The 16,617-nt window shown below is 52.4% G+C and overlaps 1 protein-coding gene across 1 annotated transcript; it reads left to right on the top strand.

Annotated features, from left to right (window-relative positions):
* Positions 1-681: 681 nt before the first annotated feature.
* ZNF593 (zinc finger protein 593) lies at positions 682-3,183 on the top strand. The gene is made up of 3 exons (XM_066638682.1): positions 682-913; positions 1,096-1,158; positions 2,624-3,183. Exons 1-3 carry the CDS (start codon positions 723-725, stop codon positions 2,805-2,807), a joined length of 438 nt encoding a protein of 145 aa, XP_066494779.1. The 5' UTR covers positions 682-722; the 3' UTR covers positions 2,808-3,183.
* The last annotated feature ends 13,434 nt before the right edge of the window (positions 3,184-16,617 follow it).

Here is a 16,617-nt window from a genome sequence, read left to right on the forward strand (position 1 = left end):
TGCGCGCAGGGAGGGCAGCGGATCTTCCCAGCGACCGGCCGGGGCTCCGAGGTCCTCGACAAAGCGCGAGCGGAACGCCAGGGAGGAGAGCGGCAGCTGCCAAAGCCTCCCTGCGGCAACCGCACCCCCACCAGCGGCGAGGGCTCCGCAGGCTCCGGGGAGCAGTCCCCTCAGAGGCACTGCTGGAGCTCCGGGGAAGAGAAAGGCTGGAAGGGGGTCTTTCGCTCCCAAGCCTGCGGCGAGGCCTGAGGAAGGCCCTTCCGGGCGGGAGCCGGGCCTGGCTGCCCCAAGCCTCAGGCGTCCTGCCCCACCCCGCCCCAAAGGGTCGCCCGCGGCTTCCTGCCTCCGCCTCGCTGGCCAGGCGGGCCTGGGGCCCAGCCGGTGTGGCGCGACGGCCGCCCTCCCCCGAGACGGGCGCAGGCAGGCAGGCAGGCAGGCAGGCGCTTCCGGGCCCGGCGGGCTCTGCTGCGCGGCTCTCCCGGGCGCAGCCGTCCTGGCCTCGGGAGCCGGTCGGCTCGCGCCTCGGCACCTCCTCGCGGCGCCTGCGCAGGCGCGCCACGTCCCGAGCAGGGCTGCTGAGGGCGGGCTGCGGGCGGAGCCGCCTGCGGGGGGCGGGGCCTCCTCGGAGCCGGCCTCCGACTCCCCCCCGCGGCCTGCGCTGCGCTGCGCGCGCTGCCCTCCCCTCCCCTCCCCGCCGGAAGCGCGCCCTCCCCCTCCCCGACATGGCCCCCGGGAGCAGCCGCAGGACCGGCGCGCACCGGGCGCGCTCGCTGGGCCGGCAGCTGAAGGCGAAGCGGCGGCGCCCGGACCTGGACGAGATCCACGCCGACCTGCGGCCCGGGAGCGCAGCGAGGCTGCGCGAGCCCGACCCGGACCTGCCCGGCGCCGGCCGGCACCGCTGCCTGCACTGCGCGTGCGTGCGTGCGTGGGGGGAGCGGGCGGGGGCTGCCCGAGAGGGGCTGCGGGCCGGGCTGCGGGCGGGTCCCCGGCGAGGAAGGGCTCCTTCCCGGGCAGGGTCGCGCGCCGCGTCGCGGCCTGCTGCCGTCACGCGAGGGTTTCGCGGAAGTGCCGCTCAGCCTCGCCTTCTCCCCGCAGGCGCTGCTTCGTGGACGCCAAGAGCAGGACGGAGCACCTCCGCTCCAAGGCCCACAAGAAGAGGTGAGGCGCGCTCTGGGCTCGCGCTGCGCCCGGGCATGCGGAACGCGCTTCCCAGCCCGACGCTGGGGTGGAGCGGAGCAGCGTTTCTCCGGCTGGGTCGGGACCCACCAGGTGGGTCGTGAGCCAATTTCAGGCGGACCCCGTCCATTGCATCAGACTTGACGTGGCTGCATGTGGGGAAACGCAGACCTGCGCTTTCAAGCAGCCGCTGTGCGTATTCTTCCAGTGGAACCTGCTCCTGGGTAAGCGCAGGGAGGATTGTGGCCCAGGATTGTCACAAATGCTCCTGCTTGATGATGACGCTTCCGGTCATGACCTCACTTCTGGTGGGTCCTGACAGAGTCCCATTCTAAAAAGTGGGTCCCGGTGCTAAATGCGTGGGAACTGCTGAATAGAGGGTGGCTGCTGGGACTTGTGTTCCCACCACATTCTCATGAAAATCTTTATCGAGGAAATACCTGAGCCTTCTATGGAGGGGCTCTGCAGTCCCCTCTGAGAAAACACAGTTTAGGAATGTGGTCCCAGGCAGTCCTTTGGAAAGCAGTTCTGCAGCTCTCTTAAGACAACTCGCAGGAAAAAATGCCCTGTGCAGGTATTAAGTGCTCAGAGCCGCCTTGTCTGCATTCTCAGCAGTCCTTGAGGGAGGCCAACGTGGTTTGCCCTTCGGTGGTGGAGGAAGGCTAAAGTCGAAAGGGTGTCTGCTCCTGGCTGAGCTGATACAGAGCCTTGCAGCTCCTCGGTCCTGCACTGAGCTGCGCTGGCTTTGAAACGTCTGTTCGTCTTTGGAGGGCATATTTTTTAATAGCTTGCTGTGCCAAACTGTGGCCTTTCAGACTCAGCTGAGTCAGTCTTAGACTCGCTCACTTGTTCCTTATTAAAGCTGGACTTTTCTGATCTTGCTGTTGGAACTGATGCTGATACGAAAGAGCAAGTACATTGTGTCTTAAAAAAACACATTTCTCTTTCTACAAATACATTGTGTCTTACAATTAACATTTGCTATTAATTACTACTGTACCAGACAAGCTGGACAATTTCAAAGTTGTGATTAGTAACTGCTCTAAGTGTGTGTTGTTAACTTTTTTTTCTAAACCAGGTTTTCATTCCAAATATTCTGGCTACAGGAGAAGCTTTTGAGATGTATGCAGTGTGTGTCATGGCATAGTTTTTGTTTTCTGTTTATAGTACATTTGCCAAACATGCAAAATCATGTCTTGGAGAATTTAGGGCATCAGAAACTTTTCCTGTTCAGAATTTCCTGAGCAACCACTTCACTGATAAGCAATGATCCTTGGAAGTCTGTGCCACTCCGGTGATCAAATGTGTCTAGCAGTAGCAGAGCAGACGCAATTGCGGAGTTAGCCCTTGTGTAACCCTTGTGTAGATGGGTTTGAAAGAGAGACTGAAGGCTGCATGCTGGTTGGACTGAGCTGACTTGCGTGTCTTTTTTGTTTTTAATAAAAAGATTGAAACAGCTGAGTGAAGAGCCGTATACCCAAGAAGAGGCTGAGAGAGCAGCTGGAATGGGGTCCTACATTCCTCCCAAGAAAGTTGAAGTCTGTATGCAACCCCTTGATGAGATGGAGGAATCAACTGTGACTTTCACAGGCCAAGCAGGGCTGCCCTCTGGTCCTTCTGAAAACCTTTGACAGAATTGGGACCACCGTGGCGGTGCTGGTGTAAGTGACATGGGGGGGGGTTGCATGTCTCCAAACACCACTGTTACACAGCAAATAATCTTCACCAAAGAGGGGAGCTGCCTCAGCTGCACGTTTTGCTTTTGAAGAAGCCGTTGTAGAGGCTCTGTTCTCTGACAGTCATCAGAGTTCATCGGGAGGTCTGAGAAAGGGCAAGCAAATGTCCTGCTGTCATATTGGCCTCGTTATGTAACTAGTCAGTCCTCTTACAATGGCTTGCAATTATAAGCAGTGGCCGTGGATTTTCTGCAGTTTGTTCTGAACGTGACCTTTGCTGCTTCTCGTGTAAGTCCTTTTAAAATAAATGCTCTGGCAAGTTCCCAACTGACCCCAGGCTGTCTGCTGTGCCGCTTTCATTAAATGCGCTTAAAAGATGCTTTCTGGGGCCATGAGTGGCTGGTGCCACACAGGGTTTCACATTAGTGAGGATGATGAGTTCCTCCTGGGGAAACTGCCCTGGTTCTGCACTGATTCCAAGTACTCTGAAAATGGTGTTTCTCTGAGCTATCCAGATTCAGTCACTTGTCGTCACTGTCTAGCAGCAAACCATCGGGAGGGAGGGTTCTCTGATCCAATTTGTGGCACTGGTTCTTTTGCCCTGAAGTTTGAATGGTAGACACAGAACTCTTGGCACAGCCCAGCTATCTCAGGTGAAGAGAGCAGCTGCGGAAATGACCTCCAGCAAAGGCTGACCATCCCTTCTGTGCCTGTTTTGCACCGTGTCCCCTGCTGGTGTGGATCAACTTACACGTATTGGGATATGCGTAAAGGAAGTGGTCTTTAAGTACCTAGATATACAGTGGACGCTGCATTTGAGCCTTCCAGGCCACGCAGAGCTTGCTTAACGGCCATTCTAATGCCTCTGTGAGGCAATCATGCCCAAGTGTATGTATAATGCACACCTCTTGTGCATGCGAATGATCTATTTAGATCTTATAAAGCACTGGCACAATAAGGATAGAAGAAATCCTTTGCGGCTGTTGGTCATACATCTTCCTGCAGGGTCGACAGGCACGTGATTGTTGTGGATCAGCAGAGACTAAGGGCGCAATCCAAACCTGTGCTGGAGCAGGCAAGCCAGGAGGCTTGTGCTGCATCCAACGCAGGTTTGTTGGCTGCAGCGGCTCAGCCAGGAGCAAGGGGAAGCTCTTCTCCTTAGGTAAGGGCTGCTCGCCCCAATGGGTCTCCTCGGACCTGCGCCACCTCTGGAGGTGCTGCAAGTTTGAGGAGAGCGGAGTGGCTTGGAGCGAGGAAGCCGCTGTGGAGGTTTTTGCCGGCCTCTGCGTGTCAGCGCATCTACGTGCACCGACGCAGCTTCCTCCTGTGGAGGGACAAACGTGCTTGGCAGTTGATAACATGAGCAGTATATAGCCACGGTCACCTTAAAATGAGCAATGGCCAGTCTGATGACCAGGCAATAAGTGAAGTATTGCTTGTGCATCACAGCTGTGGTGGGCAGGTGGCATGTTTAGACAGAATCATACATGACATACAATATTTCATGACCATTTGGCTCCACTATTCCAAACTGTCTAAAAATATCCTCCATCTGCTGACTGCTGGGTATTCTGCTAAATGGTAATAGACCCTCTGAAAACGCAGGTTTGCAGCACAAGCTTAGGCCTGTCTGCTTAGAGGCAAGTCTCTGGAGTTCAGCAAGACTTACTCCTAGAAACTTGTGTATAGGATTGCAGCCTTAGCCTTCTGTTACCAGAAATTCCAGCCCTACCTGGGCATGCCTAGGATGGAAGCCGGGAGTGGGGCCTTATCCTTGTTCTGCACAAAAGTACCAGTTCTGCATATGTAGTGAAATCCTTATTTTGCATAATTTTTCCTACTTTGCATCACTTTGGTTTTGCAGCAAACTGCTGTCCCTCCTTAACGACAAGAAAGCTTTTTAAAACTGATGTATTTTAGACAATGCAACGTAGATCATCCCAGCATTGCTGGTACAAGCTGAGATGGCAGAAGGCCTGTGAGTAGAATCCAGGTATGATGTCATTTGTCAGGAGCCTAATCTGGAGGGCACAGGGGCCGAGTTTCCTTTAGACGCCTGGGTGAATCAACCAAACCCCCTTGAAGGAAATATTTAATTTGCTTCCCCCCAGGGAAGGAACATGCCCCAAGCCACACCCTTGGGTGCTTTTCTGACCATTGACCCATTTTTAAAATGGAAGAACGTTAGGCTTAAAAATCCCCTTTTTCTAATCCTGAGCTATGAAGGTGAGATTTAGGTCACAGCTGTCCAGCCACGTGTTCTGTTATGTAAAAAGCTGTCTGCAGCTTCAACTACTGTCCCAGCCGAGTGGGGGGAGCCGAAAGCAAATGGACTCATTCAACCATCGGTAATACAATCGCTTTGCTGTCTGTGCAGCACATTCCGGTCCTCCCTCTCCCACCCCCCGCCCCATCTTCTCCAGTTGGAGGGATGTGTAGGGCCCAGCAGCCCCTCTTTTTGGGAACCTTGTAAGGCAGTGATCTTCAGCCTTTTCAGCCCCAGCCTGCACCTTTTTGTAATACATGTCTACTTTTGGTCATTCCTGTTGTTTCCTCAAATTACCTTCCATTGACTGAAAAAAAAAGTTGTGGCCACTGGAATGACCCATCTGAGGACGGGCTCACTCGTGGGTCCTGACCCACCTGTTGAAGAGCCAGTGCTGAAGGCAGCCACCTGTAGGAGGCTGTGTGTAACTTGTTGTCTAGGAAGGGGTGGATTTGGACCAGAAGGGCAGCTCCCTCCTTCAAAGCTGAGCACCTACTCATCTGTGCGTATACGTAATGGAAGAATAGGCACTGTTTTTCCTTCTCCCTGCTGTGCCCTGTTCTGCTCTCACTGCCATTTCCTGTTCCTCTGCAATGATTGTAGGACAGCAAATCTGCTTTCCTGGTTTGGCAGAAAGCTTCTGGGCTGGTTACTGCGAGGTGGGACAGGACCTCAGCCTTGCAACCTGCAAAAACTGTTATCCCCCCCCCCCAATGCAAGCATCTGCCTCTCATGACAGATGTACGACCTGAGAAAAGAAAAGCTCCAAGTCCCTCCCAATGCCTGAAAGCTTCCTTGCTGGCTTACTCGCCCAGGTGTCGGGGCAGGGTTGCAAGGCAAGGGTGGCTGACTCCTCACTCCCTTTCCATGTGCCCCCAGCTGGCTTTGTCCAGCTCTCAGCCTCAGATCAGGAGGGAGATGTGAAACCTTGCCAGGTGGGCAGTGGCCCATCAAACGAAAGTGATGCATGTTGGGAAACAGATGGGTCCAGGAAAAGAGAACGCTAGTCGCTGCTGGATGAAGGAGCCCAACACTGCCACAAAAGCAGGAGAGGTGACGAGGCAGCTCCTGGGGAACTGGCCCAGACAAGAACGTGCCTGAGTGTCCATAACAGACATCACATGCGCCACAGAGGCAGTGCCAGACTCTCCTCCCCCAGAGCCGAGCATCAGGGTTCTGGGTCTGGCTTGTCCTCCTCGCTCATTTGCCGGATGCTGTAGTAGGACAGGCTCAGCCCCATGGCAGCCAAAAGCAGTGCCAGCTGATTCATCAGTCGGTCTTGAGGCTTCAACCTGCGTCCACTGGCAAGCTGCATCTGTGTGGGTGGAAAAGAAAGGTGTGTCCTTAACAGAGCAAAAGCAGCCTCTGGGGCTGAAGCAGATGGGACAGGTGCGAGGAGAGGCTGATGCAGGTGGGGCTGGAACTTGGGAGGGGGGGAATGTAAACTGAGCTTTACTGCAGCAAAACCGGATTGCCTTTCACAGCTTTGCAGCTCTTCCTTTCTAGTAATAAAGTTTCTAGACCTCATGGGAGTAATGGGATGGGAGGAGCGCCACTTCTTTTTTCTTCATTGTATATCAGTGCCCCCTTCCTCCAAGGTGGTCAAGGTGGTGCACACAATGCAGACTCCCATTTTTTTCCTCCCAACTACTACATGAGGTAGGGAGGCTGACACAGTGGGAGAGTCAGGACCAGCTTCATGCTTGGGGGGAAACTTCAGGAGGTGGGCATCAAGTGAGGCCCCTGGGTGGTGGGCTTCACAGGGGGGCCTGCCCTTTAATGGCAGATGGGGCATTGATGGACAGCTGTGCAGGGCTGCTGTACCTGTACCCAAGGGAAGGGGCTGTCCCCACCCAGCTGCCCATGGTCACGTGACAGTGCAGGGTGCTGGGTGGGTGAATAGGGGCCTTCCTCTCCCTTTCAAGCTTGAGCAGATGAGGAGGTTTTGCAGCAGCATGTCCACTCACTGCTCTGATTATAAAAGGAGGGTGGGAGCAAGAGAGCAGTAGAGCAGGGCACTGGGTCCTGCAGTGTGATGCTTCCTGGAAGGCAAGGGAAGGAGGCCCACTCAGCTACCAGGTGGGTCAAATTCTCTTGGGGGGGGGGAGTCAGGGGCAAGATGGGTATCTGCAGTGGGCACTTTCAGGTGCTGTGCCCTTTGGCAGCTTCCCCATATTGCCCCCATGTGGTGCTGGTGACAGTGACATGCTAAAATGTCCCCTCCCTCCCAATGCTCACTGGGCAAATTTGTCCCAGCCACCACACCAGGCTGGCTCTCCAGCCCTTGTCCCTGCCCTGCACCTGTGATCGGGGAGAGCAGGTGTGCTGGAGTCGAGCTGAGGCTGGATTCAAATTCCCAGCATGGGTGTCCTTGGACAAGCCAAGATCTCTCAGCCTAAACTACCTCATGGGTTTGTCATGAGGATAAAACAGAAGAACTACAATTAGTACAGAATGCGGCGGCCCGTGTGGTCACCGGAGCCAGGCGGTTTGACTCTGTCAGCCCGCTTCTCCGGGGGCTGCATTGGCTGCCCATTCGTTTCCGGGCCCAATTCAAGGTGCTGGTTTTGACCTTTAAAGCCCTATACTGCTCTGGGCCAGGATATCTTAGAGACCACCTACTCCCGTACAATCTGGCTCGCCATCTCAGGTCATCAGAGAAGGCCTTTTTGCAAGTGCCGCCACCCAAGGAGGTCCGGGGGGTGGCTGCAAGAAATAGGGCCTTCTCGGTAGTGGCACCAACATTATGGAACTCCCTTCCCCTTGATTTGAGAATGGCTCCCTCTCTTGAGAGCTTTCGGCGAGGCCTGAAAACACTGTTGTTTAAACAAGCCTTCTGATTTCTGGCCTTCTTAACTTTTTATACATCTTTTAGTTTTACAGGCTTGATTCCTCGGTGATCTGCTCTTTTACTCTTTTAATCTGACTACTGTTTTTATGGCCCTGTAGTGTGTTTTTAAATGTTTTTATCTGTTTGTATTAATGTTTTTTAAATTCTATTGTTTTTTAATATGTTGTTAGCCGCCCTGGGTCCCGTTAGGGAGAAGGGCGGGATAAAAATAAAGTTTTATTATTATTATTATTATTATTAACTTGACTGTGTGCTTCAGGGAGGGTACAAAGAATATAGGAATGAATGTGGTCTGTTGCATTTCCACAATGCACTTTTTGGCTTCTCGTTAGCCAGGAAACCAAAATAATCCCTGTTGGGGCGGGAACCTCCTTAAACTTTAATCTGTACTACAACCCAGAACTACACCTCTGCATGGTATCCCCTGGCGCATTAAACATGGCCCACTCGGAGCTGCAGAAACCAGTTGCAGGCCCCCTTCAGCTTGGATGTGCTCTCTCTTGGATCCCAGTCAATGGCACACTTTGTTCCGGAAGGGTGCTCTAGGAGTGCAGTTGGCCAGTCCCACAGGAGGGGCAGGGGCTGCAGCCTTCCTCATCACCGTAGAGCATTTAAATCAGTGTTTCCCAAACTGTGGGTCGGGACCCACTAGGTGGGTCTCAAGACCATTTCAGGTGGGTCCCCATTTATTTCAATGTTTTAGTTTTAATATATTAGACTTGATGCTACCATGGTATGGGACTGCATTTGGGGAAATGTTGCAGACCTGTACCTTTAAAAAGCTACTATGTATATTCTCTTAATATTGTATTGGCAACCTTCAGTCTCGAAAGACTATGGTATCGCGCTCTGAATGGTGGTTCTGGCACAGCGTCTAGTGTGGCTGAAAAGGCCAATCCGGGAGTGACAATCCCTTCCACACCGGGAGCAAGTGCAGTCTGTCCCTGGTCTGTCTCCCTGACTATGGGCCTTCCTTCTTTGCCTCTTAGCCTCAGACTGTTGGCAAAGTGTCTCTTCAAACTGGGAAAGGCCATGCTGCACAGCCTGCCTCCAAGCGGGCCGCTCAGAGGCCAGGGTTTCCCACTTGTTGAGGTCCATCCCTAAGGCCTTCAGATCCCTCTTGCAGATGTCCTTGTATCGCAGCTGTGGTCTGCCTGTAGGGCGCTTTCCTTGCACGAGTTCTCCATAGAGGAGATCCTTTGGGATCCGGCCATCATCCATTCTCACGACATGACCAAGCCAACGCAGGCGTCTCTGTTTCAGCAGTGAATACATGCTAGGGATTCCAGCACGTTCCAGGACTGTGTTGTTTGGAACTTTGTCCTGCCAGGTGATGCCGAGGATGCGTCGGAGGCAGCGCATGTGGAAAGCGCTCAGTTTCCTCTCCTGTTGTGAGTGAAGAGTCCATGACTCGCTGCAGTACAGAAGTGTACTCAGGACGCAAGCTCTGTAGACCTGGATCTTGGTATGTTCCGTCAGCTTCTTGTTGGACCAGACTCTCTGTGTGAGTCTGGAAAACGTGGTAGCTGCTTTACCGATGCGCTTGTTTAGCTCGGTATCGAGAGAATGAGTGTCGGAGATCGTTGAGCCAAGGTACACAAAGTCATGGACAACCTCCAGTTCATGCTCAGAGATTGTAATGCAGGGAGGTGAGTCCACATCCTGAACCATGACCTGTGTTTTCTTCAGGCTGATTGTCAGTCCAAAATCTTGGCAGGCCTTGCTAAAACGATCCATGAGCTGCTGGAGATCTTTGGCAGAGTGGGTAGTGACAGCTGCATCGTCGGCAAAGAGGAAGTCACGCAGACATTTCAGCTGGACTTTGGATTTTGCTCTCAGTCTGGAGAGGTTGAAGAGCTTTCCGTCTGATCTGGTCCGGAGATAGATGCCTTCTGTTGCAGTTCCAAAGGCCTGCTTCAGCAGGACAGCGAAGAAAATCCCAAACAAGGTTGGTGCAAGAACACAGCCCTGCTTCACTCCGCTTCGGATGTCAAAAGGGTCTGATGTGGAGCCATCGAAGACAACAGTGCCCTTCATGTCCTTGTGGAAAGATCTGATGATGCTGAGGAGCCTGGGTGGACATCCAATCTTGGGGAGAATCTTGAAGAGGCCGTCTCTGCTGACCAGGTCGAAAGCCTTTGTGAGATCTATGAAGGCTATAAAGAGTGGCTGTCGTTGTTCCCTGCATTTCTCCTGCAGTTGTCTAAGGGAGAATACCATATCAGTGGTGGACCTGTTGGCTCGGAATCCACACTGCGATTCTGGATAGACGCTCTCTGCAAGTACCTGGAGCCTCTTTAGTACAACTCGGGCAAACAGCTTTCCTACAACGCTAAGGAGAGAGATGCCGCGGTAGTTGTTGCAGTCACCCCTGTCACCTTTGTTCTTGTACAGCGTGATGATGTTTGCATCCCTCATGTCTTGAGGTACTCCACCTTCTCTCCAGCAGAGACAGAGGATTTCATGCAGCTCAGTGACGATGATCTCTTTGCAGCATTTTAGGACTTCAGCAGGGATGCTGTCTTTTCCAGGTGCCTTGCCAAAGGCAAGGGAGTCCAGGGCCACGTGAAGTTCTTCTAGGGTTGGTTCACTGTCAAGCTCTTCCAGCACAGGCAGGCACTCAATGTTGTTCAGTGCTTCTTCGGTGACTACATTTTCTCTGGAATATAGCTCAGAGTAGTGCCCTGGGTGCTCAGTGTCCCTGGGGGCTGGGGCTAAGAATAGGCCCTCAGTTTGGCTGTACTTGTCGTAAGAGGCGACTAAACAGCCACCGGGTAGATGGGACTCGTCAGCCTAGGAAGGCAGCTCATCTAAGAGAAGGAAACTCTGACCTCAAACCTCCACTGCCTTGTGGCTATATCCAGTTCTGGAAAAGGCTTCAGGAGTCAACCTCGAGGCAAAATCAGGAGCCGGAGTCTCTTAATAATAATAATAATAATAATAATAATAATAAATGAGGATAACTCCTGGGTAAGTGTGGGTAGGATTGTGAAAATGTTTCCTGCTTGATGATGTCACTTCCGGTCATGACATCACTTCCGGTGGGTCCTGACAGATTCTCATTCTAAAAAGTGGGTCCCAGTGCTAAATGTGTGAGAACCACTGATTTAAATGATGCTTTACTTTTATATAGTTCTTTAGGACATCCAAAGCACTGTATCTACATTAGCTCAATATTGCAACAGCCCTGTAATCAGTGCAATCTTCACAGTGTGGAACAGGTTGCTGTGGTGGCTTGTCTAAGAACATGGAGTGAATACAAGGCTGCGAGACTGGAAGGAAGCAAGGACTCTCTCGCTTGCAGGTGATGCTCACCAATATGACCTCACAATATTAAACTTTGCAATTTGGACCACTTTTTTGGTTGCTTTCCAAGTGGGAATGGCTATATATGGATGTAGCTGACCAGGCAGAACTTAAGGGAGACAGGTGGCACTTTGGTCTAATTCTTGAAAACAAGAAGTCTGGATTTGCCTATCAGCCATTCTCAAAATTTTGCAAGTGGAATATTTTGGAAAACTGGAATCCAGCTTCTTCCTTTGATTTATTTAGTCTGATTAAAAAATGTCTGATTTATTTAGTCTGATTAAAAAATGATGTGCTTCCAGAATTTGAGAAAAGTTAGCAAAGGGGACACACTGTTGTGGGCACAACATGGATCTTTGGGTTCAGCATAAACCTCCATTCAGACTCCCTTTCATGCCCAAGACCTTTAGTATTAAACATTGCAGAAGAGAGAGAGAATCGCACCCAAATGAGGAACCTTCATCTCAGGGGTGGCAATGGGAGAGCTGCAGCCCCATCCTATGAGGCAATACAGTGGCACCAACGCAGTTCTCACTGTATCCATGGGGGAGTTCTGGCCTCTGGAGGTGTCCATTTGTCCCCTTGCCCTGGGGTAAGCCCCAGCAGCTCCTATGGGTCAACTCAGATCTGTGCCAACTCAATAGCTGGCACAAGTGCACATTGAGCCATGCAGGTGGATCGGGCCTGGGAAGGGGGTTAGGATTTGGCAGCAGTGCCACCACTAAATTCCCCCCACTCACCATGCCTGATCTGCCCATCCCCTGCCCGTTGCCTCCCTGCTCCACCTGCCCGTCACTACCTCGTTCTACTCTTCCCCGCCCCAGTTCCGCCCTCCTGGCTTACTTGCTGTGGCACATGGCCAGCAATTCCCCAACACATGCAGGAATGCGCCAACCTTCCAGCAGGCACTCGGGCAGTGTGCTACTCAACATGCTGGTGCAGCATGCTTTATGGCTGCTTTGCAGCAGCCAGTGCTGGTGGGACTCTCCGCCACTGGGGCAGCCCAGGAGGATTGGGCTTAGTACAACTGTCTGTCCTGCACAAAACGGGGTCCAGAATTCCTTCTACAATGTTTTTAAAAGTCAAATAGAATTGTTCATCTAACAATAGAACTGACTGCATTTGGAGAGTACTGTGATTGCAGTTCAAACTTATTCAGCAATTGGGAATGTGCTGATAAGGGGGGAAAAATCCCAGCACATTTTTTTGTCCATGTGCATTGAATGCCGTCCACGTGCTGACACTCAAAATGCATCTGCCCTGCTCCCTTGAAGCTGAACTCTGACAGACCCCCGGAAAGAAGCTAAAGGTGCCCGATCCATCCACCGCCAGGTGGACGCGGCCTGGCACATGCGTGCACAAAAGTGTTTAAAGGCCTTTTCACCACATCTCCCAAAGGCAGAACGAAGATAGCAACTTACAAGACAGGTCCCAGAAAATGGACTTTGGCACATGTCGAGAATGCAGGTTTGGCCGGTGCTGACAGTTCCATTTGGATGGCCCAAATTCTGCACAAAGCCTTGAACTTTCCGTCAGCATCTCCTCATGTGGCGCTGCACGCAGTGCCCTCCCCGTCCCCAAAGCACACAGCGTTACTCAGGCCGTGGGCTCTGTTGCTCCACATGGATGAGCCGCGTTATGACACATGAGTTACCAGCCAGCATGTGTTCGCCGGAGCTGGGAGAGTGGAGAAGACGGCTTGTTGTGAGGGCAGGGCTCCTGCGTGTGAGCTTGCGTGGAGGCACAGTGGGACGAACAGAGGTTCAGATTTTGTTTGGCAGAGCTGCACAGGTGGGCAATTTAATAAGCCAAGCCATGGAAGGCTGGTTCTTAATCTAGGGAAGAGGGTGATGTCCTGTTCCCCTCCCACTTGAAACCCTTCTCTTGATTTTCCTTTCCCTCCTGCCAAGCCCTTTGCACAGGTAACCTCTTCATCCCTCTGCTACTTCATGCCTCTCCCCTCCCTCCCAAGCTCCTTGTCACCTTCACCAGAGACAGCCTCACCACCAACAATGTCAGAGTCTTCACCTGTATTTACTGTTTGTGGCTGAGAAGGGGGAAATAAAACAACCAGGCCAGGGGAACGGTCTAAGGATCCCATCGGTCTCCTTAAACTGGATGCCTTCTTTGGCTGCTTGTAGTCCTCAGGCAGCCCCGTCCTAACTAGTCCCCAGTGCCAGCGTGGGCTGCGCTGCATCCAGCAAGTGATTTTTGGCAGCTGGAGGTCTCCTTGGGATAAAGGAACATTTTGTTCCTGTGCCCCAGGATAAGCCTCAATGGGTCACTTTGAACCTGCATCAGCAATATTGCTGGTGTAAATCTGCATTTATCCATGCCAACAGATCAAACCCAGTAAGAGGGATAGAATACAGTGCGCTCTGGATCCACTGATCCCACCCTCCTCCCAGGCTCGATCCATCCAGCCTTGCCGCTGCAGTCTCCCACCCCGCTGTACCCCCCACCCCATGCCAGGCTTCCCTGCTCCTGCAGGCATCGGTCCATACGCTGGTGCCTGTGGGAAGGCTCTGCCCCCCCCTTGGCATGGCTAGAAACACACTGTCACAAAGTGCTTTACAGCACTGCTGGTGCTAGTAAGGGGTCGGGCTGGGTCAAACAGCTGATTCCCCATACTTGGCCCCACTGGTCCATGGGACTGATTCATGTCGGATCGAGCCAGGCTGCTTCAGCCTCTGCCCACTCATTTCAGTGCCCCGCTTCAGAGTTGAAAGAGGGCTTGGAAGCCGTCTAGTCCCGCCCACTGCTCAGTGCAGGCAGCATCCCTAACAGGCAGCTATTCCACCCATTCCATTTTAATTTATTTGGGATATATCTCTGGGATTAGGCTGCACAATGCCTGCATTCGGGGTAAATAGTAGGTGCCCGGCCTGCTTGTAGGCCAGTGGTTGGTTTAAGCTGGCGAAGAGATGGAGCTGCAAATCAGGAGGTCCCCTGTTAGAATCTTGCCTCTGCCATGAGTTTTTATGAGGTGGCCTTAGGCAGGCTGCTCCCTTCGAGCCTCACTTTTCCCCGGCTGCAATATGGGAATAATATTTACCTTACAGGGTTGATGCCAGGACTTCTGCATCAAGATAATTAACACAAAACCCTTTCCACACTCAAAAATGGTGTACAAATGCACAGTACCACTATTACTGGTTCTTGCATGTCAGGATGAATACTCTGCCACCCGCGCAGCTTAGAAGCTGATGGGAGTGGTCTTTGACCTGGCTCTGCAGGGTTTGGAAGAATCCTGTGACGTGCTCTGGAATAGCTGTTACCTTTCGAACACTGGAGAGGACGGTGTCGTTGTTCTGGAGTTGGACTTAGAGGTGGAAAATTAGACCTGCTCAGCCATGAAGCTTCCTGGGTCCAGTAACTCTCTCTCAGCCTCTCACAGGGTTGTTGTGAAGACAAAAGGAGGGGGTGGAACTGCATACATCACCCTGAGCTCCTTGGAGGAAGGGTGGTATAAAAACGTGCAAAATAAATAAAATTGTGGGATAAGGGAGAGCTACATCCTGCCATGACTGATCTTCCAGGCTCTGTGTGTTTTATTTGTGTGGAAGTCACCCAAAGAATTCCGCCTGAGAAGCTCAGCCTTTTAAAAAGAAAATCAATTTTCCAGCCCTTTGAGTGCAGAGAGAGGCTTGAAAGTGTGTGAGTAACACCAGTGCTAGGAAGGAATGGGGACACCTTCCCTCTACAGGAAGTCCCAATATCTTCACTGGACTTACTCCTAGGCAAGTGTGCATAAGATGCAGCCTGAAATTTCATGTGAGTGTAGCTGCCTTTCTCTGCACTCCAACTGCCCCACTGAGAAAGGGCATGACTCATGTTTGTTACCTGCGTGCAACAGATAGCCACTCTTGGTGAGCACCTGCCATGAACACCCTAAGTAATGCTTTTCTTTCACGGTGACCAGGCTGGTCCAACTGAGTCCGCTGTGTCAGGCAGCAGCCTGGGAGTCTGCCCACTCACCTTTGACCTTCCCCCTCCCCCTCCCCCTCCCAGGATCGGGAAAAGAAAGAGGAAGAGTGAAGGAGAGGTGGGCTCCTTCCCTCCACATTTCCCCTTCTGCTCTGTCCACCCTCTTCCTTTTCCAACCCAGGGATTGGGAAGGCTGACACATCACCAGGTAAGAGGGCAGCATTCAACATCCCTCCCCAGGCACCAGAAGGTCTTGGCTCAGCCCTGCATGGGAATCATAGGAATGGCCCCCTTCACAGACCCTGCGCAGGGGGAACAGGGCAGGAAAGCAGGACAGAACACCCACTTCTTCTGCACGCCAGGCCTGGCCCACTCCTGTGCCACTGCTGTCTCCCCAACTCCCAGACAAATGGATAGCCTGTTCAACATCACATCTAGTTGGCTAAGAGTCTCAAAAGATTGTGACTATTATTAAGATAATTTATATTCTGCCCTTCAAAGTCAGAGCAATTTACGTAGAAATGGCATGTCAAAAGAACAGTAATGACAATCAAAACTGTATTCAAGAGGCAGCTTAAAACAAAAAGATATGAACAGTCAGATTATGTATTATTATCAGTGATAACAATAGGTATTTGTATAGGACTTTTTGAGTGTTCAAAGAACTTCCTGTACATGACCTCACTGTTTTCCTTCCAACAACCCTGTAAGGCAAGTAGTGGTGTCCCGTTATTGACTGAGGCTGAGTGGCCTTCCTACTTGGGGTGTTCAAGGCAGAGACAAGGCCCAGAGATTCTCAGCTCAGGCTCTCAGCGGCTCTGCTACGTCAGACAAAAGCACCCCAGAAAAGACTCAAGCGCCTGCTGGGCAGGGAGAAGGGCCTTCGCCTGGCTGCCAAGAGGCACTGGGCTGAGTGCCAGCTGAGCCTCCCTGGGGAGAGTATGCTGGACTTGAAGTGCTCCTACAACTGAAAAGACCCCCTCCCTGCCACCATACCTTGAAAGAAGAGAGCCTTTGGAGAGATCCTAACAGTCAGTCACCTGCTAGCCTGGTCGCAAGTCATTTAGGGCTTTAAAGGCTTTAAAGGTTAACCCCAACACCTTTACTGAGCCCAGAAGCAGAACTGGAGCCAAGGGAAACAGGCAGTGCCTCTGAGGAAGGCAGGTGCTTGGCAAGGAAGAAAAATTTCAGCTTACCTGTAGCAGGCGGAAGTACCCTGGGGTGAGTCGCCGGAGGTGGAAGATCATAGTCTGGAGGGGCAGGAAGGGTGGTGGCAGGTGCCCTCTTCCAGTCTCTTCCCTCACACCTTCGACCAGTGATCCAGGATGATTTGGGCTATGGGAGGAAAGGGGGTCCTGGTTAGGGAAGCACAGTGGGTGGGTCCTCGGAAGGCATCTTGGAGGATGGACCTCAGC

The sequence above is a fragment of the Tiliqua scincoides genome, chromosome 10 (assembly GCF_035046505.1).
Source record: "Tiliqua scincoides isolate rTilSci1 chromosome 10, rTilSci1.hap2, whole genome shotgun sequence".
Classification (NCBI taxonomy): Eukaryota; Metazoa; Chordata; class Lepidosauria; order Squamata; family Scincidae; genus Tiliqua; species Tiliqua scincoides.

Excerpts from the sequence above, each read along its gene's own strand:
- ZNF593 (XM_066638682.1), top strand. The coding sequence starts at position 723 with ATGGCCCCCGGGAGCAGCCGCAGGACCGGCGCGCACCGGGCGCGCTCG. Across the intron at positions 914-1,095 it reads CACCGCTGCCTGCACTGCGC|GCGCTGCTTCGTGGACGCCA; the intron begins GTGCGTGCGTGC and ends TTCTCCCCGCAG. Across the intron at positions 1,159-2,623 it reads TCCAAGGCCCACAAGAAGAG|ATTGAAACAGCTGAGTGAAG; the intron begins GTGAGGCGCGCT and ends TTTAATAAAAAG.